The sequence below is a fragment of the Sphaeramia orbicularis genome, chromosome 10 (assembly GCF_902148855.1).
Source record: "Sphaeramia orbicularis chromosome 10, fSphaOr1.1, whole genome shotgun sequence".
In the NCBI taxonomy this organism is placed as follows: domain Eukaryota; kingdom Metazoa; phylum Chordata; class Actinopteri; order Kurtiformes; family Apogonidae; genus Sphaeramia; species Sphaeramia orbicularis.
Genome location: NC_043966.1, coordinates 30,939,637 through 30,962,825, shown reverse-complemented (window position 1 = coordinate 30,962,825; position 23,189 = coordinate 30,939,637). Strand labels below are relative to the sequence as shown.

The 23,189-nt window shown below is 36.9% G+C and overlaps 3 protein-coding genes across 3 annotated transcripts; all 3 read right to left on the bottom strand.

Moving 5' to 3' along the window:
• Nucleotides 1-1,551: 1,551 nt before the first annotated feature.
• hspa4b (heat shock protein 4b) lies at nt 1,552-12,015 on the bottom strand. The gene is made up of 19 exons (XM_030144823.1): nt 11,711-12,015; nt 11,025-11,082; nt 10,760-10,900; nt 8,967-9,089; nt 7,715-7,814; nt 7,428-7,561; nt 7,084-7,328; nt 6,885-6,961; nt 6,632-6,783; nt 6,332-6,438; nt 6,111-6,244; nt 5,708-5,892; nt 5,499-5,594; nt 4,969-5,124; nt 4,731-4,856; nt 4,508-4,615; nt 4,296-4,415; nt 4,045-4,206; nt 1,552-2,119 (listed from the first exon to the last, which is right to left on the bottom strand). The coding sequence occupies exons 1-19, from the start codon at nt 11,815-11,817 to the stop codon at nt 1,913-1,915; spliced, it is 2,538 nt and encodes an 845-aa protein (XP_030000683.1). The 5' UTR covers nt 11,818-12,015; the 3' UTR covers nt 1,552-1,912.
• Nucleotides 12,016-13,912: 1,897 nt separating this feature from the next.
• Nucleotides 13,913-17,535, bottom strand: uqcrq (ubiquinol-cytochrome c reductase, complex III subunit VII). The gene is made up of 3 exons (XM_030144837.1): nt 17,453-17,535; nt 15,362-15,534; nt 13,913-14,105 (listed from the first exon to the last, which is right to left on the bottom strand). The coding sequence occupies exons 2-3, from the start codon at nt 15,513-15,515 to the stop codon at nt 14,011-14,013; spliced, it is 249 nt and encodes an 82-aa protein (XP_030000697.1). The 5' UTR covers nt 15,516-15,534; nt 17,453-17,535; the 3' UTR covers nt 13,913-14,010.
• A 1,177-nt stretch (nt 17,536-18,712) lies between these two features.
• On the bottom strand, nt 18,713-21,908 carry gdf9 (growth differentiation factor 9). The gene is made up of 2 exons (XM_030144829.1): nt 21,533-21,908; nt 18,713-19,653 (listed from the first exon to the last, which is right to left on the bottom strand). Exons 1-2 carry the CDS (start codon nt 21,906-21,908, stop codon nt 18,713-18,715), a joined length of 1,317 nt encoding a protein of 438 aa, XP_030000689.1.
• Between the last annotated feature and the right edge of the window lie 1,281 nt (nt 21,909-23,189).

Here is a 23,189-nt window from a genome sequence, read left to right as displayed (position 1 = left end):
AGCTGTTTCTGTTATCTTACCTCTGGTTTTCCTAAATCCCGCATAACGTAATACGTAGAGTGGTTGCTAGGCGACGCAAAAAGATAAGTACATTTAGTTAAATATTATACTTACAAATTTTAGCCATCTTAACCACAAATATTTGACCTTAAACACTATGAAGGTAGATTTGTTTCTTTATTATTCAATCAAAACAAAAGTTGCCTTAACCAAAGAAATATTTTTAACTAAAAAAAAAAAAAAAAATTCACTTCAGTCAAATCGTTTTCAAAGGAAAAAAAGTGTTTGAATGCTATATATATATCTGAGACCCCCAAAATTGCATTTGGACACTTTTCTTGACTGAAAAGGTTGCTTTTTTAAAAGAGTTTAGAGTTATTTTTTGATTGAAAATAATTTTTTGATTTAAGTCATCTTTTTTGTATTTGGGCCATATTATGAGTAGAATATTTGTGTCTTTATAATTCAACCCCCAAAAATATCATTTCAATCAAAAAAGACATTTTTCAATTTTATATATATATATATATATATATATATATATATATATATATATATATATATATATATATATATATATATGAATCAATAAAAAAAAAGTCAAAGAAAAAAAGTGTTGAAATGGAATTTTTTAGGTCTCATATATATATATATATATATATATATATATATATATATATATATATATATATATATATATATATATATATATATATATGTATGTATGTATATAAATATATATATATATATATATATTTTTATTTTTTTTTTTTAATTTATTTTTTATTTATTTTTGCATTCAAACACTTTTTTCTTTGATTGAAAAGTTTTGTTTTTTTGTTTTTTTTTTTGATTGAAGTAAAGTTTGTTTGTTTTTTTGATTGAAAATATGTTTTTTGGTTAAGGCAACTTTTCTTTAGATTGAATAATAAAGAAACAAATCTACCTTCATAAAACACAACCAAAACATAAATTCATGTTAACTGTTCTGTATATACGTTTCCCAAACGGAGGTTTGTGACCCCCAGTGAGTTGCACAGCAGCTTTTATTGGGTCATTAAGTGGTGGACAAAAATATATGGCAGTAATATGATATATATGTTCATTTTTCTGTTGGAAATATTAGTGTTCTCTGGAAAATAGAAATAATTCCCTCAACAAAGCCAAGTGAAATGGCTTCAGTTGTTGAAGATGTAACAAGAATAAAATGACTATATGAAAGATAGGCTATAACTAGATAAAAACATAATTCATGTGAAAAGGTAAAATTAAGAATGTACGCAAGACAAATTTAAAATACAAAACACGAAATTCTGTACAATTAAAAAAATTTTTTAAAAAGACTGTGTTTTGATGGCAGAAGTGTCAGTGAAAACATATGCACAGTAATTCATTATGCACTTTTTGTAAGTATGGGTTCTAAAGAGATAAAGGGTCTCAAGGAGAAAAAGTAGAGAATGCATAACTATGGTAAAGACGTAAAACATTACCACTTAAAGAGTATTTAGATAAAAAGGTTGTGCTGCTTTCAAGGTAATAAAAAACGTCATGTGATTTTCAATACCTTTATTAAAACCATATTGTGACACAGACCAGAACACACAGAGCACACAACAGAAATAAATACCATCATGTGTACAGCGCTCATTGTCAAACAGGCTTATTGCAGCTGGCTTTTTATTTATGTCATCCAGAAAGAGAGAGGGCATGCTATGTCATGAGACAGAGATACCACCAGGAACTGCTCAGTGTGCTAATCACCCTGCTTGCTTTGAGTGTGGAGTGCAGTTTCCTGAAAGCCTGCACTTGCTCTCTGAAATACACCGAAGCTGCATCTCAATCTGAAACAACCAGCTCCCATTCAACTTTGCGTGGGGAGGGAGTAGGGTGGGGGCGGGGGCGTTAGGCTGCTTCAGTCAAGGTCCATGTCAGGCTTGTTTTCTGTGGTTTCTGATGTAGGGTTGCCTGTGTTCTCAGTTGTTCCCTTGTCTGTGGCTTCGTCTTGGGCTTTCTCCTGTCCATTGACGGGCCCGTTCTGCTCTGCAGGTGTGTCCTCCTTGGGAAGCTCCACTTTGGGTTTGGGCTTGGTCACAATAGGGTTACAGGCAGAGAAAAGCTCCTGGAAAACAGAATGTTTTTTTTTTAAATTACAAGGATCAGATGTATGTTTCCCAATGACTAAAGGAACATATGTCTCTGGGGAATTTATACACATTATTTAATGGAAAAGATGGTAGGAAAAACCTTAGAAGGTGAAGATTCACAAACCGAGGGATATCACCATCTTAGGTTTGATTCAATCACTTCTTTTTGTCATTTGTGATTGGAACTGTTGCAGTCCCTCTTTAAGATTCACTTGTGGATGATATGGTGTTTTAACCTTAAATGTGAATCTGCCTTAAAGTTGCTAAGCTTAAAGTTTTTTAAGAATTCACTGGCAACAAAAAAAAAAAAAAATCAATCATAACCATAATTACCTTTCAGTATTTTGTAATTCAAATAATCTGAGATGACATGAGTTTTCTGCATCTTCTCTTTACCTGTGCTTTCAGGCTGTAGGAAATCTACTCTGAGGTTTCTGGACGATCAGAATCAGTCACATTCTACCTGGATGTGATTTTACAGGTCTTGTGTGCCTCTACATAGAAGCTTAGAAAAGATGCTTTGCTTTTCACAGTCATTTTCATATTTAGACTGGTAGTTGTACTGAGAGGGCAGGGCTGCTGAAAGAAAGGTCTGTATTTCCAAGGTCTAGCATTTCATCTAGGGATGTTCTAATCTGATGTAAAGATCGGTATCGGCTGCCGATTTGGCATTTTTTAGAAGATCGGATCGGATTTAGTCACAAGATAGGGCTGATCCAGACCTGGTTCTGGGGATGGGGGGGTAAACACATGTCCCGCTCCCTCAAATTAAAGTTTCCAAAGGTAGGGAAAAGGAAAATTAGCTTCACAACAGCAGGAGGTTTAGAGGAATTAGTAAAGCGCCTATAGGTTTCACTTTCATTTTATGGACTGGTAGTGATGCGCGAGTTGGTTTTTTTTCCAACCCGCAGGGCTTTTGTGGAATTATTTGACCCGACCTGACCTGTCCAGCAAATAAACTGACATTCTTTTGACCCACCCCAACCCAACCTGCCAGTAACCCGCTGATTCGCGCATCACTAACGTACAGCATGGAACATACCGCCATTTAATCCCTGGACAGACCTATCCATAGACGCACAACAGCAGTGGCAAACATACGGCCCGCAGGCCAAAACTGGATTGCCAAAGGTTCTAATTTCACCCACATTATGAGTTTGGAAAGTGCAAAATCATACTAAAGTTATTAAGAGTCAAAGGTGTCATACTTGTTTTAGTTCAGGTTCTACACTCAGCCCAATTGTGATCTCAAGTAAAATAATAGCATACTAACCTATAAATAATGACTCCAAATTTAAATCAAAATTTCATTGTGAAAAGTTGATATCAGATTGGTATCAGATTGGTATCAGCAAAATTAATCCTGAAAAAAATCAGATCAGAAGCAAAAAAATACAGATCAGGACATCACTAATTTTATCTCCATGAATCTGGCTCCTGCAGGTTTTAGTAAATTTTATTTTACACAAGAATATTAGTACTTGTACCTAGAACCTCAAGATCAATTCAGGATCTTTCTTCACTTCAGACTTAACTATTATGGAATTTGTGTATTTCTTTATTCTTGTACTGTTTGACAATTTTTGTAATATGGCTGATTTCAGATTCCAGTGTGAACTGCTCAGTGTCCCCCACAAGCAAAAGAGATGCCACATGCAGCACATTATCAGACTGAAGTAAACACTGGAGTCTGCATTTATGGTTTCATTTGTGAGTTAATGTGCAGATGAAGCCAGAAAATATATGAGTACAAGATAACCACAAGGAGAAGAAAGACAGTTTCAGAGTCTCTAAAGTTACCAGTCGCCTAAATTCTGGTGTTACAGCTCAGGCAGACACGTGAGCTTAGCTTCCTAATGGGTAGAACATATTGGATGCTTTTTCTGAACAAAATCCTTACCCCTGTTTTTGCTTTAATGTCTTTGACTTTAACTGAGGGATCCACTGTCAAACTCTGTTTGCTCTGCTGGTTCATGGCACTGTTCATCCAGATCATTGCATCATTGACCAGTTTATCTACTTTGGTGACGTCGGCCTCATCCAAGTGGTCATACTGCTCGTCCTGGAAGACAAAAGAACATTTTAAAGATTGATTCCATTGTAATGCATGCACAACAGGTGAGGTGACAGATGCAAGTTTTTGTGTTGTACCTTCATTTTGTACGCCTCAACAAATTTCATGTACTGCTGGATTTGTTTTCCCATCTCATCAAAAGCTTTAGGTCTCTCCTCAGACTCTGTAAACCTCTCCTGGATGGGCTGGCCAAGTTTCTAAAGGAGATCCATGTTGATTTAAATCCCTCAAAATCTCAAACAATCTTAAAGAGGAGAAAAGACTACTAGTTACCACTATTGCCGTTTACCTTCAGCTCTGCTAGTTTGTCAATGTACACTTGCTTAGGTTGGTCCTCTCCATCTTCATACAGCCAGTTCTCAGTGTCCTCCAGTTTTAATGACAAAGCATCACGGTCCTAAAGTTAACAAATACATTGTACAATATGAAAAGCAGAGTCTAATCTGTTGTGCATTGGGTTACATGGTGCAAACTTTGACCCCTTTCCTTACGAGAAGTGACTTATTACTCACAGACTCGCTGACAAACTTCTCAAACATCCCGTGTAGTTTGTCCCTCATGTCATAGACATACTCTTCTACATTATTCTTTGCGTCATTTCTCTCTTTCTCCAGCTTGTCCTGCATGATCATCTTACCCTGTGGAGAATCCAAACAGCAACTGTAACTGCCAAACACTTCTAAATACATCCCGTAATTAAAGATGATGGATGAATGGATGGATTTAGTAATGTGTGCGGGGACTAGTTACCTCATTTTCTACAAAAAGATTAAGCATGTCATCTGCTAGCTGCCATTGTGGACTGTTTTCAATCGGAAGCTCCAGTACTTTTGTTTTGACTTTGGGCTTTTTGGCTTGTGGGGGCTGGTCAGACTTCTTCTCACTTTTGCTCTCCTCTGTGGTCGTCTAGGATGGAGAAAAGCTTATTAGAACAGCCAAATATGTCCTGCACTACCCGTCAATAAACCAAGGTAAACATTTTAATCAAGTGTCGTAAATTCATTTTTCATTCAATATTTTTCAGCCAATTAAAAACAAAGGAAAACTAATGCTCCAGCCTCTTGAAATGAATATTTTATGGTTTCTAGATGACATTTTAGAATGCCGTCCTGATCAAACAACTATTCAAGTCAAGAAAATGACTACAAGATAAATCAAATGTGAAAATTTCTTGCAGCCCTATTTTATATTGAGAACAAGAATGAGACCAAAATGCACAGATTGTCATTATACAGACAGCTTCAGGAACTGTTACTAAAAACAGAAAAAGAAATCCATACTTCCATCTCTTCATTTTCTCGTGGTGTCTTGTCTTCTGTGTCTTTCGGACTATCTCCCTGTCCCTGTTGCTCATCCTGGTCAGTCTGCATCGTGGTCTATAGGAGTGAAAAACAAAAAAATCAGTTGTGATTTTTGTATCAAACAGGGACACTTGTAACAGTTTGGTTGTTGCTTCATGGAAATCAACCGAAGTACTAGGCTCACATACCTCTCCTTCTTTGTCATTAGTCTGCTCCATTTCCATGGGTTCCTCCGACTCATCCGACTTCTGCACTTCGACCAAAGAGGCGCTGGACACACTGAAAATTCCGTGGATGTTCACTCGCACCTTTACCTTCACTTTGGAGCTCTCCCCAGATGCCTGTGGAACGACTTTCTGGATCAGAAACTGACCTGGATGGAGATGGGGGAAAAAAAAATTCTCAAAAAAAGCCAATCAACCATTGTCCATCTTGAAGGAAACGAGTAGTTTCCAAGATACATTAGCTGACTGAAACATTGCTGAATACATAAGTAGGCACATTAGCTGGTGCCATTTCATATGCCGATAATAAATGGGCCAGTCCAAGAGCAAAAAACAAGCACTTAGAGATCTGCTTTAATTTTCTTACCAATAGTGGGATCAGGGTAGGGCAGCTCATTAGGGCAATTATAGTAGGCCTCCAAAGAGAAAGGCTCTCTCCGGTAGAAGGTCAACACTTTAGAGAAAGGTGCTGCGTGGTTTTTAGGAAATACCTCACAATCACTGCAAAAAGGGAATATAACACAGTGGTTATTATTATGTTATTAATAATGGCCGTTGATATAAAAAAATAATAAGTCTGTGTTTTACCTCACTCCTTCTTCAGCAGCTGAATGCCACTTCAAGGAGATTGGATATGGTACAATATCCGTGATGGAGAATTCACGAACTTTAAAGGCAGGTGACAGTATTGCACACTGCAAAGACAAAAATAGAGTTTTAATAAATGATATATGAAACCAATATAAAAACAAACAAACAAAAAAAATTTACCATCGAAAAACATAAAACACCACTTTTACATGACTTATGAATTTCAACACAGAACTTAAAGACTTCCCTGTGGCTGGTGAGCAAAGGAAGGAAACTGAAAACAAGAGGAAGTCATACCTGCAGAGCACATCCTCTGGCCACAGCTTCGTCAGCATTCAGTGTGGTGCTTAATTCCTTTCCAAAGAATTTGCTGATTCTCTCTTTGACAGCCGGGATCCTGGAAGCTCCACCCACTATCTCTACTGCATAGATGTCCTCCTTCTTTAGTTCTTAACAAAAGATAGAACACACTCATGAAGAGATGCTGAACTGACCATAAAAAATGTAAATGAACAGTGAGTATAATAACTCTTCAGGAAAAATTACATACTGGCATGTTCCAACAGACTCTGCAGTGGAGACTCTACTCTGCCCAAGAGGTCAGCACACATCTCTTCAAACTGACCCCTTTTACAAGAGAAAAACAAAGACACACCTTATCTTTAAAGTACATTGAAAAAAAATAAGACACAGGCATTATAAAACATGAATACAACAGAAATATGAATTTGTTTTTGTTGTTGGCCTACCTGTTCAGTTTTCCAGAAACATCAATGTCATTCATGAAGCATTCAATGTTCAGTGGCAGGTCAGAAGAGTTGGCACTCATCAGCTTTTTCAGTTTTTCACACTCCTGGTAGAGCCTGACCAGAGCCCTGGGTTTGGACTTGACATCAATCTTGTACTTCTTGCCGAATTCCTCACAGAAGTGCTGGACCAAAAACTCATCAAAGTCCTTTCCTCCCAGTTCTGGATCACAGGCTGTAGCAAGGACCTGAGGAGACAGAGGTAGAAATAGCCACCAGATGGATACAGAAAAACTCCCCAAGAAAAAAAAGGCCCATTTAAGAACAAAAGACTATTAACTACACACCTTGACTTTGCCCTTATTAAAGGCACACACTGATGTCTGGTATCCAGAATGGCCCAAGTCCACAAACACCACATTCCTGGCTTTCTCCTCAGGAGGAGGAAGATCCTGTTTATAGATTCCGTATGCCAATGCAACTACAAAAAAAACAAAGCATGAATTCAGTCAAGCATTGTAGAATCAGTGTTAAAGCAGTTATTTCACAGTTTTAAGTTAGCTAAATCAGCTAAATCAGTACCAACAACATGTGCATCCTTGCCCCGGCCCTGCCCAAAACATCTAGTACAGACCTGCAGTCGTCTCATTCATAAGCCGCAGGCAGTTGAGTCCAGCGATCTGTGCTGCATCTACTACTGATCTCCTCTCTGCATCAGTGTAGTAGCAGGGAACCTGGTTAGATGCAGAGAACAGCATGTGAACAAGGGTAACATTTTAGACTTACAGGTCCCACACACACACACACACACACACACACACACACAGGTTTTCAATAAAACAGAGTTGAATTCTAGCCAGTCTGCAGATGCTTTGTTATGGCCTCAAACTGCACCAATCTGAACAGAGAAAATAATAGGTCTAATCAGGTACCAAAAATAAAAACAGCTGTGAGAGTGTGTAGAGGTTCAGCCTTATTTATATAACTAGGGCCGTCACAATAACAGCATTTTAGTTGAAGTCCAACAGCATCACTTTTTTCTGTTCATTTTATGCCATATAGAGTGTAAGCACTGGACACTGGCACGTGGAAAACTTTGCATTGCATTTTTGTGGATTTTTAGGATTAGTAAGCAAAAACTGTACAGGGTAAGATGTAATATAAAAAAGTAATTACAGCAATCCTCTTTCCAAAACCTCCAGAGAAATGACTGATTATGCATACAAACATTAACAGACAGATGCAGCTCAATTTATTCCCTTATTATAGTTCATAATACAGGCCCTCAACATACATACTGTGTGACTGAATTTTGTCACAGAGTGGCAGGAATCTGAAAAAAATAGCTAAAAATATTATTGACACCATATTTAGTGTCATATAATGAAGTCTTAAGACATTCCAGTGAAAAAGCTGCAAGTAACATTTAATGTTACTGTTAGCTTAATGGAGAGGACATGACACACTGATAGATGACAAAATCAAATGTTCAGTTACAGTGGATAAATTGTTATTACGTCAGCACACAAGTTAATATATAAAATGGATCCAGCAGTTTTAAGATATTTTATTCCAGAAATGTTACAAATTGTGAGTTTGAGAACCTCTGAATGAAAGAACAAGATGACTTCATTGAGTGCAAGCAATTCCCAAATGATAGAAAATGATGTAAACACAGTGATGAAATATGATATTTATGTTTCTAAGCTCAAATTGAGTTGTAACAGGTGGATACAGGTGAATGCAGACAATTATAAAATATAATATATATAATATATAAAATAACTGAGATTAGCTAAAATAACTGCAATATCATGATTATGAAAACTGTGACAGACTTGCATATGATTTATACAGACTGCATGTACTGTATAGGTTGTACTTACAGACACAACACAGTCGGCCACAGGCTTTTTAAGTGCATTTTCTGCCGTCTCCTTCAGCTTGGTCAGCAGCATGGCAGTGACCTGTTCAATGCTGAACACCTTCTCCTCCTCCATGTACATCACCTTCACAAATGACAAGTATTTACATCTTACATGAATCCAACTGCATGCGCTCTCAGTTAAGAATTATGTACAGCAAGTGAGTAATCAAAGTAATATTGACACCTGAACTCTTCATCAACTAACAGCATCCCTAAATCGGTCTCTTCATTGATTCCTGACGCTACCAAAACTCGTATCAACTGAATGTAAATGTAATTGCTTCCCACAGCCAGTATTGACACATATGGGTCTGATCAAGCGAAAGTGAACATCAACATGAAACTTTATATTTGCACACATCATTTATCAAGTGGGCTCAGTTTTTAGCTAAAGATATCTATTTTATGGAATTGTTATCCTTTTTAAAATACAAATTACACAGTACAGGAGAAGTTCGGAACCTTCCGATAGGCTGCATTAAATTAACAAAAAGACATGCAAAAGACTGTCTATTATTTTGACAAATTAAAATTCTGAATGATGAAGTTTGTGAATTGATACACTGGTCACATTTAAACAGACTATCTGTGAACTGTTACTGAGAAATTACTCTGTATTTGTAATTTATCTATATCAGTATGGATCAGCACAAGTTGGAAATAATACTGTGATAGTATTAAATACAGTAAATAAAGCACTGTGATTATATCTTGCTTGTTTTAAAGAATAAGTCAACATTTTGGGTGATGCATAAAATGGTAAAGAGTCGTCCACGTGTTACTATGGCAGCCTGTCCACGTGTTACCACATTCTCATGTCAATAAAACAGAGACTTTTCAATATTTTACTCCAAAATTTATTTTCAGCATAGTTGAACATAATATCTAAAAGGTTTTGTCCTACTTGATATCAGTTTCTGTCGTACATAGCATGTTTTGAATGTTTGAATAAAGCTTGAAAAAATACATGTCCGTTTCAAGTCCATGTGTTACTGAGCAGTAATTTGATATTTTTCACCTGAAAATTTTATCTCCCCAAATTTTGTTATACATAATGTTAAAGCGCTTATAAATACCTACTCAAATATGTATAATACATGCATATAAGTTAGTCTGCTTACATGACCGTGTTACAGCTTGATCGGATCCATATAATCAAAAATTAGGTAAATAATTACATTATTTTTTCAAAACTCTTCACAGCCTTATTTCTACCCAAACTCCTACACTTTTATGAACTTATTTCATACATAGCCCAGCTTGTGAAAACATAAGTGTATTTCACAACTCGAGAGCACATAAGTGTTGCATCATATAAGTGATGTTCATTGGCAAGCTTTCTGTGCTTTCTTGCACTAAAATTTTACTTCATTCAGCAGAAAAAACCAACACCTCACATGGCCGAAATCAACCCTGAAAATTAAACTAGTCTCAGATGTGATTCAATAAACAATTATTAAGATTATAATAAAAAGTATCACTGCTTCTTTTATTGACTGACGGTGTGTAATATGATTTGTGTGAATACTGGCTAAATAAATTGACAAAGCCATTCCTTGTCATCCATCTATGTGACAGAAGATGGAGTACCAGATGTTATCTCGGTCTTTTACCTTCTGCTCAGATGAGTCACAACCCACTGGTGTTTTGCATATACCATGGTGTTGTAGTGTATCCTCTGTGACTTTGTTGTGCTCAGACCCTTCTATACTCCACCACACTACCCACTTAACTCCCCATTTATTCTCTCACCTTGATGCCAGTTGTTCCTGTGGGCATCTGTGCAATATCATAGACCAAGCTGGATTTGAGACGCTGCACAAAAGGATCTGAGAATGCCCTGCCATGAAATCTCTTGAACCCTTGGACTGTGTTCTTGCAGTTTGTGACGACCTATTCAACAGGTAAACAGAAATACCATCTTATTACTGACATGTGCATCAATGCATTTGTGATTTGAAAGCTGAAATCTGATGTGCTCTCCACAGTGTGCATCCATATATACACAAAAACATACCTGGCTTTTGGCTGCTGCACCGATCGATCGGTTCCGTGGTCCAAAAGAAACGCATGCTCTATAAACAGGAAAGATCATTCAGTTCTTGCTTCTGCAATCGTTTTTTTTTCCTTTTGTACAACTGGGCGGTTTTGTATGAGGTGTGTAGAGGCAACGATGGTCATTTACTTATATATAATACTTATTCTGAGTACGTAGTGCGATGTAAGGTGACGATCGTGATGTCTACTTGAATTGTCTTCTGCTGAATATGGCCGAAAAATTGAGTATCAATAAATGGATCAAGCCATTCTGATTTCAGGACTCGGCCTCCTCCCATCATGCGCTCTTATCGATGCTTACTGTCATAAACATCACCTGCTCGACCAGGTCATATAACAAATATCAGGGCGCAATTAATCATATCTTTGCAATTCTGAGAACAAGACACCACTGAAACATGATACAGAAATAAGTGATACCGGGATTTCTTTGAACTCACAATGGTATCGGCTCAGCTAGCTTAGCTTTAGCACTCACATGCCGTTTCCTGTTGTGAAATCCGTTAGCATGCTAACTAGCTAGATAGCGATGCTAGCAGATTCATTCAGTAATAAACACAAGCAGTTCCGTTCCCACTTTGAGTGTTTCAATATCACAGAAGATGTATTCACACCAGTATAAATATAAAATACTGATATACTTACGGTGTACACCGGTCGCTGTATTCATTGGCGACCGTTTCAATCCCTCCGGCTCTGGCTACCGCTACATAGCAGCTCATGAACCCGACGTCAAATCCGACAACTGACATCTTCACTAACTAAATAGTGCAGAGAGCAGAAACTACAAGGAAGAACGAAGGCGCGAATAAGTGCTAAAAGTGACAGCAGCAGTGGCGGCTACAGTGGGTTTAACTGAGCGGACGGTCGGTGATCCACCCTTGTTCTTGTTCCATGAAGCTGAGCGGCAGCATGCGGTACGCCGGGCCGGTTGATGCGTGAGAGCGTTCAGGAATTTTCTCTGTCCCAGCGACCAATAGCATCCGACTGCAGAGACAGCACCGTCAAGCACCGCGCGCCACCTAGCGGCCAGGAATGCCACAACCCCACCACCAGGGTCACACACACCATTTACACTGGTCTACAGTAGTTTAGAAATTATCTGCGTTAGACATTAACCTTTCAAGACCCAGGGGTATTTTTGTGTTGACTTCTAAATAGCATTCTCTATATCTTATATTTCCCCACTGATTTATCACCAAATGTTATCTTCTGCATTCCACACGTTACTGTGTAAATCGTGTATTTTCCTCTATTTAATTCACTGATTATCTACATGTTCATGACATCCCAGAGTAAATTCAATGGTTATTATATCAAAACTGAGAAATAGACGAAAAATTGACTTTTTCATCAAATACTCCATTATCTGAACATAAAAAGCGTCTACAACCAGTATCATTTGTCAAACTACATTGGTTTTAATGGTGATCAGTGTTGTAGATGATAGTGTTTCCATGTTCATTACGTCCAAATAAGTCATATCTGGTGACCATGAAAAGACAAAATACTGCATTTTATCTCAAATATTGGCATGTATTGATAGGATTAGTTGATCAAGTTAGACATTTTAAAACAGTGGATGATTTAGATCGCAGGTGAACGTTACTGGGGGTAAAATGTGTTAAATCTTACATACTTTAATGAGATGAATTGTAAAACAAATGGCAAAAGTGCTGGTTAGCTGATGTTTTCAGTGTATAAGATAAATTATTCTATTAGTTCATGTATATTCATTCAATAGATTTATAAATCTTCCACTAGAAAGAACCTGAAAAGTGAATGTATTATAATAAGCAGCCAGTGTTTTGAAGTAGATCTGGTATCTCTGAGACAAACATTCCATTAATTCTCAATATTTCACATTTTGACACAAGACCATGTCTCAGAAACTACAGCCAATCAACATTTTTGACTTAATTTTTCTTTAATAGTGACTCAAACTTGATAAACTTTCACTACTAAGCATTTTACCTGTAGACTAGTCTTATCAATATATGTAGTATTAGTTTAACTCATTCCTTATTCTTGTCTCCTCACTAGTGTGTGGTATATGTTATGGTAATACTATAATTTTAATGAATAGAACTACTTTCAGTCTTTAGACCAGGGGTGTCAAACTCATTTTAGTTCAGGGGGCACATTCAGCCCATATGACCTGAAGTGGGCTGGATCAGTAAAATAAAAACAGCTGGAAAAAGTAAAATTGAATTATAATGTTTACATCTACAAAGTTTCATTAAAAATGTGAATAACACGAACCTGAAATGTCTTAAGAAAATCCATATGCCCTTTTTAGTAGACTTCTAACAAAGGTTGTATCAGGTGTCTTTCAAGGATTACAGCACAAATATAAAGTCAGGCTAATAGTCCAACTTTCACAAATGCAACAAGAGGTAATTGTCTAATTGTCTGTCAGTATACATAGTAAGGGTCACATTGAGAATCCTTCACCACAACCCAATTTTCATTCTTTGAAGCAGAGTTCATTGAAGAGTCCACCATCTCTGCATCTTAACCGCACATGCGAAGTTTCAAGTCAATCTGACTTCAGATATCTGGGAAAACTGATTTTGACCATGACAACAGATGGACAATATAGAAATGCATGGACATATCTAAAAATGAGACTTCATACAACATACAGTATAGCTGAAGGACTTAATCTAGTACTATATATCAAATTGTAGGAAGCTAATTTTTTAACACAAATACTTTTTTTTTTTGGTAAATTGTAAAACAAGGACCCACATTTAAGGATGATAAAATGCTTAGAATTTGTTTTTCTTTTCATAGTGTGAAACAACTGTGACATCAAAGACAGTGGCTGAATAAGAGAAGTCAGAATTCATTTCACATAAATATTTGTTTACTTTATTATTGAAAGATATAGACATGGAATCAATAAGAAGAGGCTGACAGAAAGGTGGCAGAGATTCACTGATTTATTCATCGCTGGCGTAGTCAGCAGGATTCTTCCTCTTGCTCTGCTGATGGACGCTATTGCCCCAGGTGTATGTCAGGTACATGATGATCATTGCTGTGAAAAAGAAGCAGCGTGAACCAGAATAGAACCTGGAGCTTTAGAAACAACTAAACCAGAAGACTTAAAGTAATGTTTCACAGACTTAAGTGCAAATCCTGTTTCATCAAAAATGTTATTTTGACTCCACACTGTCTGAGCAGAGAACAGGTTTATCACACCATGAACAACTCTTAATGACAAAATACAAGTATCTAGTAAAATCAATCAAACTTTATTTTACATGTTGTTATGACTATAAAAACAAAGGGTTTTTCTAACAAAGTCCTCAACCAAATATTTATGAAATAGTCAAGGGGCCACAAACAACAGAGGTGGTGCCAGAAACTTTCTTTTTTTTTGCTTAACATGACAACACATGAAGAACTCACTCAACAAAAACACATGTAATACTTAAATGTACATATATACAGTATACTAATAAACGGGTCAGTGTACTTTAAAACATTTGCATACTGTAGACCCTGGTCCTCGAGAGCTACTATCCTGCATGTTTTAGATGTTTCCCTCTTATAGCACACTTGAAGGGTCATTATCAGGCTTCTGCAGAGCTTAATGATAAGCCCATCATTTGAATCAGGTGTGTTGGAAGAGGGATACATCGAAAACGTGCCGTTTCTCAATATCAAGAACACAGAGTGCAGTCTTGTGAACTTGGCAAGTGTGGTTTTAGTAAGAACAGTCCCAGAGAACATACTTCCTAAGAACTTAAGTCTATCTGTAATTGGAATGGCTGCGTACTTGTGAACTTTCCTCCCTGTCTCTGCTGTATTTCTGCCATCAGCTCCCTAACGTGGTTCCCTCAAATCACCACAATGTCACTTGATTTGATTTCAATAAATTTGTACTAGTATTTACATGTCATTTATACATTTTGTATATTTTTCAAAACTGCAATACATTTCGTCGGTTCAGCTGGGCACAGCCGTCCAGGTCCCAGGTGAGCCGGTGGGCTCACAGCCGGGCCGGCACAAACTGCATCTTGGGAATCATTTCCCAGCCAAGTCTACGTGAGTCACTAACCAGTGCATCCTTGGTTTAAGCTAGCTGACAAGAACAACATCCAGGTATTCCATGCGTTCTTGGTTTATGCTAAGTTGCAATTGGAACAGTACTTGTACCTCGACTGATGACATTTCACGAGAACAGAAGAACAGACAAGAATTCATACTGAGAAACGGCCATGCAGGATAGTAGCTCTTGAGGACCAGGGTTAGTGGCCCCTGCTGTAGAGAAATGAGAAATACACTTACGGGGGGCAACTTTGAAGAAGGAGGCTGAGAATCTTCTCCACACATTAGGGATTCCTTTGGAGAAGTAGTTGGGGAAAGCCTTCTGCTCAAAGGGGGACAGACTGTAAGTGATTACATGCCTGACTTTGGCCAAGTTTCCAAAATGGAGGCCCATGATCTACCAGAGAGCTGATCTGAAAAGACAACAACAAAAAATATATACACACACACACACACACACACACACACAGTGTGTATTTAGTAATCATCATCCTAAAATGACATGGATCTTCGAGATTTAAGGCTCAGGTTTGAGTTCAGGTACTTAAACTAAAAAAAAACAAAAAAACAAAACAAAGACACTGCTGTGCTGTACACTACAACTTAAGATAATATAAATTAGGTTTAATGTTATTAGATTGTATGAACTATTTAAGTTAATATTCAAGTAACTTTCATGTGTAGAGTAGACCTTTGCATGGATTTATCAATTAATTCTTATTTCTTTTATCTCAGGTTCCCAAAGTTCTGATTAAAGAACAGATAAAAAGAGGGAACTTAAGTCATTTGTAAGTCTCAATGTACAATAGTTTTTGCCATCATTTGACAAATATACAATCATTACATTGCAACATATAGGCTAATCCAACATTTCTGGACTTGGTTTTTGATCTATTTAAAAAAAAAAATCTTTCCTGACACATGAGGCTTTGGCCACTAACATTTTTTCAGAGGAGTAACGGTTAAGATTCAGTCAGATGTTAATCTATCAGTCTACTCTGGAGACACACAAATGATGCATTTTTAACATTTGGTGTTTTGATTTGGATTTAGAAGGGAGAGCTGCAGAAGAATTTCTGACGTTTTTTTCCCCTGATTTCACCTCTGGCAGTTTTAAAGCATTGAGAAAACAATACTCTAGGTCAGTGCAATCATGTCAGAGACTGTAATAGTTTCAGCCTTGTTCTATGATTGTCTATTGACAATATGTTGTGTTTACTTGCCTTTAATACAGTATGTGACAGCTGCATTTACCCGTTTGCATTGTTTGTTTGTTGTAATTATATTTATAAAGTTTTCTTAGTCTACTCTCAGAAGAGACACACATGAGTAAATGAAGTAAACACATGTGCATATGCTTAAATTTGTGCAACTGGCTGGATAAAACATTCACCATATTTATTTTTCCCCGTATCTTTTTCAGTTCTTGGTGACTATCATCTCTCCAAGGCATAGAAGCTAACAATTCGCCCATTTCTAAAACATACAGATGTGTAGTGTTATAATTCATGGCTACAGGCAGCTGTGGTCCTGGTGAACCAGTGCAGATACATTTTTTACACTTTTACTGACCTGCTAAAATCGGCTTATATAGACTAAAAATGTGTCTAATATTTGAATATTTTTCACGAAAAACTATTATTAATAATCTATTAATAAAGCCATCTATTCATTATCTTTTCGTAAATATTAAGTTATAATTGGTGGCTTAAACTCTATATATCTATTCAAATAGGACGTGAAATATAATCATTTCGGCTTCTCTGATCATTACCTATTTAACTTATATATTGTAAATGCAACGTGTAGTTTCTCAGTGGTTTAGCAGTGGCACAGTTACAAAAAAGATAATCGAGACAACAATTATTTCTTTCATAACTACTGTGTGTGGAGTTCAAATTTTAACAAAAAAGTACAAGGACCTCCCGTAATTATAATTATTTGTTTGCGTGTAATTTTAAAGCTTCAATGTTTTGATGCTAGCATTTCAAAAACAGTGAACCATGGGGCATGGATTCGGGTGTTACTGTCATAACATTTAAATAATTATCTAAGTTTATGAACACTTTGGATACTACAGGTTGTTACCTGTTTAATCTAACAGCGCCAACTCTCCGAATTTAGCGTCAATCCGCAGTGGCTAAGCTAACTGTTAGCCGTTAGCTAATGTAGCAGCAGACCTTGAGTCTTTTCCTTGCCTAAAAATGATATAGTTTCCAAAACACGGAACTCACATAGATCGTAAAAATAATACCTAAATATATCACACTGTCATGTAAAAAAGCACATAAACCCCGACTACAACGTTTACCCTGTGACATTGAGACTCACCGTGCTGCTTCTCAACAGTGTTGTGAAATGTTCTTCCGATGTCCTTGCTTTTTATTCAGGCATAGACAGGGCCTCCACACTGACAACACTACCGCCACCTCCAGGTCAGGAGTGTGGACTATTTGTACTATATCAGAGTCCAAAAATGTAAACCAAAAATCCCTACATTACCCGATTTCGTCAAGCTTATTGTCATTTGGCATCATTTTTGCTGGTCCCATGTGTACATTGATCTGTTTATATTGTTTTCAATGGGTTTCTGTGTACAGTGCATGAGCAGGTATGAAGAGATGACCTTTGACCCCCTAAAAACAAAACACAACATATTTTAGCAGTTTGTAGATGTTCTTTTTCCAACTCTCCTCTCAGATCCCCATTTCAAAGACACATTTTCAGTCAAGTGTATAAGCAAAGACAAACTCTATGCTTGCTCTTTTTTTATTTTCCAACTTTTCCTACATATTTTCATTCTTTTGGAGATCCCCTAGCTGAGCACACACACAGTGAATTCATTCATTTTGCATAAACAGACATGACATGAATTTTGTCACATTCAGCCAGTAGAAATTCATAATTATGCAGTCAATTCATACGTATGCAGTCACTCAGTGACCAGAATAAATACACACTGAAACCTTGTCAACTTTCATTCTGGATATTATAAAGACAGATGCCATTCAGTTGGCTGTCTGTAATCCCCAGGAATAAAACGATATGTAAAAGGTTTGATAAGAGTTTGTGACTGCTTCTTCATAATTTGTCCAGAACAGGGCTACTTAAAACATGGCCATTGTGTTAAATTAAAGAATAACGACAAACCACCCACCCAAAATAAGTTAACAAAAAAGAACTTAAAATAAATCATACAAATTATACATCACACATTTTCTTCTTCAAGTGTGTCAGATTCCATATTACAAAACACAGTACGATGACGAACAGGATGCATTTGGACTCTCTTCTGCCATCCTTACTGAAAAGAAATAAATGTCATGTTTCCACATTTTTCATTAGGATAAAATACTTTTTAAGTAAACAATCTTGATTAAGTAACCACACCTGCTCCAGATCCAGATCTTTCATGCACAAATGATTTTAAAGACTCATGAAATCACTGAGCGTCGTCAGAGTATCTGATACTTTGGTAATAAGGAGGCACTCTAAAGTAGAGTTCACATGTGACGACGGTGTTGTGATGATGTTCTCTTCAGCTTGTAAACAAGGTAGAAAAACGAAAAGCCAAATGTTGGTAGCTGGGGCTTAGCGACATGTACACCGAGTGGCAACCATGTCTTCAAACTCCTTGTAGACATAGGAGCCATCCTCTTCAAAGATCATGACGCTCAGCGGGCTGTAATGGGAGGGAATACATGACGGTCTGGGCACAGAGGAATCTAACTTCTCATATATGATGTTTTGCACCATGGTATGGACAGGGGAGCCATATATAAAGCCCATGGTTCTTGGGCAGATACCTTTGCAGTACCTAGGGTTGTACTTGGGAGGAAAAACAATCCAGTGATCAAGTTTAAGCTGACTAAATCGCACCCTGAAATCATACAAGGCACAGTCAGTTGTTGGAAACTCAGAGCTGGACAGTAGCTCAGGCAGGTGGCTATCGAGGCTTTTATCACCTCGTTTGCTTTTCGGAGATTCCCTTTTCCATCTGCTTTTGTGCCCAGTCCTGTGTTTTGCTTTGAAAATCACCTGCTTGTGTGGTTTATCTGCGGCAGTCGTCGGTTTCTGGTCTGCTTTAGTGCTAGATAGTAACTTCTGATGGACAATTTTACCAGTGTCACTGAGATACAAAAGCAGTGGAGGGGACCTCAGGGTGAACTCCATTGTGCCTCTGTGACCATCAGCCCTGACTATTTGTTCCTCTGGGCAGGTGACATTGATGAACAGGTGTATTTTGTTCTTCTGAAATTTTAGGAGAGGCATTAGAAATCGCGTCATGTCCACCTCCACCCAGTTTCTTCCGTTCCATTGGTCTACGTTGGCTGTGAAGTTCACAGCCAGGTGGACCTCAGGACACAGCTGACACTGGTTTGAGTGTTCCTGCTCCTTGATGCTGAGGAAGCACACAGAGTTGAAAGATGCAGCATCGTCAGGGTCAAAACTGTACAGTAGGGTTGATTTCAGAAGCTCCTCTTTTTTCCGAATTTGATCCAGGCTGTAGGAGACACCCTGCGTAAAACTCTCTGAAAGACAATGTGAGAAAACATATGGTATTATGTCTTTATTTCATGCCACTCTCAGAAAGAATAATCATCACAAAACTACCTGTGAACTTATAACCCTAAATGCAATTAACCACAAAAACTTTTCACACAATTATTGTACCACAAGAACATGAATAACAAATTCAAATAGGGTTAAAAACAACCCATTTAGCCAATTTCTCTGCAAATACAGTGTGGTTAGTAGCAGAAAAGACTAGTTTAGAATAAAACACTTTTTATTGTCAGTATGCACATGTACAATGAAATTTAAAAGACAACTCTCTTGTAGTGCAGAGTACAAGTACTGAAGGGAAAAAAAAAAAAAAAAAAAAAAAAAATATATATATATATATATATATATATATATATATATATATATATATATATATATACACACACACACACACACACACACACACATCTTTAAATGCATCACAAGCATTGAAAAGAAAACATTGGGGGACATACTGATATAAGAAAATTATAATGTTGAAAGTAACTAAAGCTGTTAGATAGCTCAAGTCGATTTAAAAATTACAATATCTGTTCACAATGTGTAGAAGAAAAGTATGTGTGTCTATGAAATGAAAATAGATTTTGTACAGTACACTATATTTAACACCAGGTATTTCCATGAGCACCAGTGGATGTGTAAACATTTTGCACATAGTTGACCTATGACCACAGGCACTGTAAGAGGAAAAGTACTGATGATTCTAAGGGCTCATGGCTCAAAATAGGAGATTATTAGTCAATTTAAAAAAAAAAAAAAACCCTATCAATATATTTGCTTAACAAGATTCTAATAAATATTTGATTCTTTGCATTACTTTTGACTTATTTTTGGCTGAAAAAAAATACAGTCAGAAATGTTTTGTTCTACACACTATATTATAATAATATAGTGTTATTATATTCCATGTAATGATAAACCAAAACAACCTACATTACTTTGTGGATGTTGGTCAGAGATATATTATCAAGTGTATCATTGTATTCGACAAAACCAGGACCATGTGTAGGTGACACTGTTATGAGGGAGAAGATGTGAGAGAAAAGAAAAAAGGCACACAAAGTGAAATTTACTTCCATCCAAAAACTTTAAATATATGTATGTGTCACTGTAAAAAAAAAATTAAAAAAAATCTAATGTTATCATTAACCTATATGGACCCAGTCAGTCACTGGCAATACAAACCATATACTGGTCTAAACTGTTTAATACCTGTTGATCCACTAATCCTACCAATCCATGTAAATAATTGGTGTAAAATGCAGTTTGTCATCTTTTCAAGGTCAACAGTTATGACCCATTTGGATGTTCAGGGGCTCCATAGTGGACATGGAAACACAGTCATCTTCTACATTAATTCACCAGTAAAAGCCATATAGTTTGGAGTTGTTTCAATGACAGTGAATAGAGACACTTTTTACATTCAGTTAGCAATACCTTTGCTGGAGAAAAGTAACTTTCTTTTTTTTATTTCTTTTTTTATTTTTCTGTTTTAAAATAATTAACTTTGAATTTACCCGGGTTTTCATGGACATCTACATGATCTGTGAATCAAATATAGGAAAATATATGATTTACACTAAATAAATAAATAAATAAATAAATAAATAAATAGAGGACAATGTAAAAAAAAAATAGTGATAACTCAGTTAAGAAAACTATAAACAGAGAAAAAAAAATCATTTGGACACTGCCACAAAAGTAGAAAATGTAAAAACAAAACAAAACAAAAAAGGCTTATATTGTAAACAGCTTATTGATTCATACCTTCACTGTGTTGTAATATTAGGGTTTGCGGTGGGGTCCCCCCCCAAGTATGACCCAGTATGACAGCCTCATACTCACCTTTGTTACTTTGGGCCAGACATTCGTCTTGGGGCTTCATCAGTCGGACTGTGTTGTAGGTTTCCGTCCCGTCCAAACTACTCTGCAGTCTGGATTTCTTGAAGACCTCCGTCAGGTATTTGATGTACCTGTGCTCGGGTTTCATCTTTCTCCTCATGCCTGGGTTCCACCTCGACCCTCCGTGCTCCTCCAAGGCTTTGAGCAGTGGGGAGAAGATGCTTCCAAACGAACGCCGACTGAAGTCTTCCGGAGTGTGCACGGCCCCGGAGGCGGCCGGAGTGGGCCCGACCCCCGGGCAACTGCAGATCACCACCAGCAGCAAGACAACCGTCCGAAAATAAGGAAGGACAGTTGACACCAGCATGTACTTCTCCATGATAATAAAGAAACCGGTGAAAACTCGGAGAGACTCTTCCTCAGAGCCCGAGGTCAACACGGCCGAGCACGTGCCGCCAGTACACACGCGCAGGTGTTTCCAATCATCAGTGGTGTTTTCAGGTAAACGGCCTGTTCTGACAACACCCCCCTTTAGTTTATGCGTCTCACTACGCTACATAATGCACTATTCTAATCCTGAAAGGCTGTTGTGCACGTTTTACGCGCTTTTCATGCTTCCTTTTTTATAAATGTATAATTTTTGTTGTGTTCATGCCTGAATTGTGGCTATATTGTGTAATTTTATTTCATCTTATTTCCACATCAACTCCTACACTAAGTGTCAAATGTGGAAAAATGCAAAAATGTTCCATTGAAACCCATTCAAACTGCAGTTTTTGATCTCACTTTATTATATCTGGGTATTAGTCTGGGCTTTTTTCTCAGAATCGATCATTTTTATTGCTCTCCACCAGGTGGCGTCACTTTGACAATATTTAGCGTATTTTGGAGAGAAAAAACATGTTTTTTCCACCAGATGTCACTGATCTCCCTCTCCCTTAAGCTTTAACCCTGAGAGGTTTGTGTGTATAATTATTCAAGACAAAAATTTTTTATGTATTTACTTGTATACTTGCATATAATAGGCCTATCTATCTATCTATCTATCTATCTATCTATCTATCTATCTATCTATCTATCTATCTATCTATCTATCTATCTATCTATCTATCTATCTATCTATCTATCTATATATATACACACACACACACACATATAGATAGATAGATAGATAGATAGATAGATAGATAGATAGATAGATAGATAGATAGATAGATAGATAGATAGATAGATAGATATAGATATATCTCTATCTATCTATCTATCTATCTATCTATCTATCTATCTATCTATCTATCTATCTATCTATCTATCTATATACTTTTTTTTTTTCTGCTTTTCCATCTCAAAACATGGTGGCATTCTGACAAATGCCTGGTATTCAAAGGGTTATATTATATTATATTATATTATATTATATTATATTATATTATATTATATTATATTATATTATATGAACCGCATCCTCATAAGGGTCACAGGGGTGTCAGAGCCTGTCTTGGCTACCTATGGGTGAAAGTGGGGTTCATCCTGGACGTGTTGCCAATTCATCACAGGGCTGACATATACAAACAACCATTCATTCTTATATTCACAGCTATGTGCAATTTAGAATTATCAGTTAATTTATTAAGGTGCACATCTTTGGATGGTGGGAGGA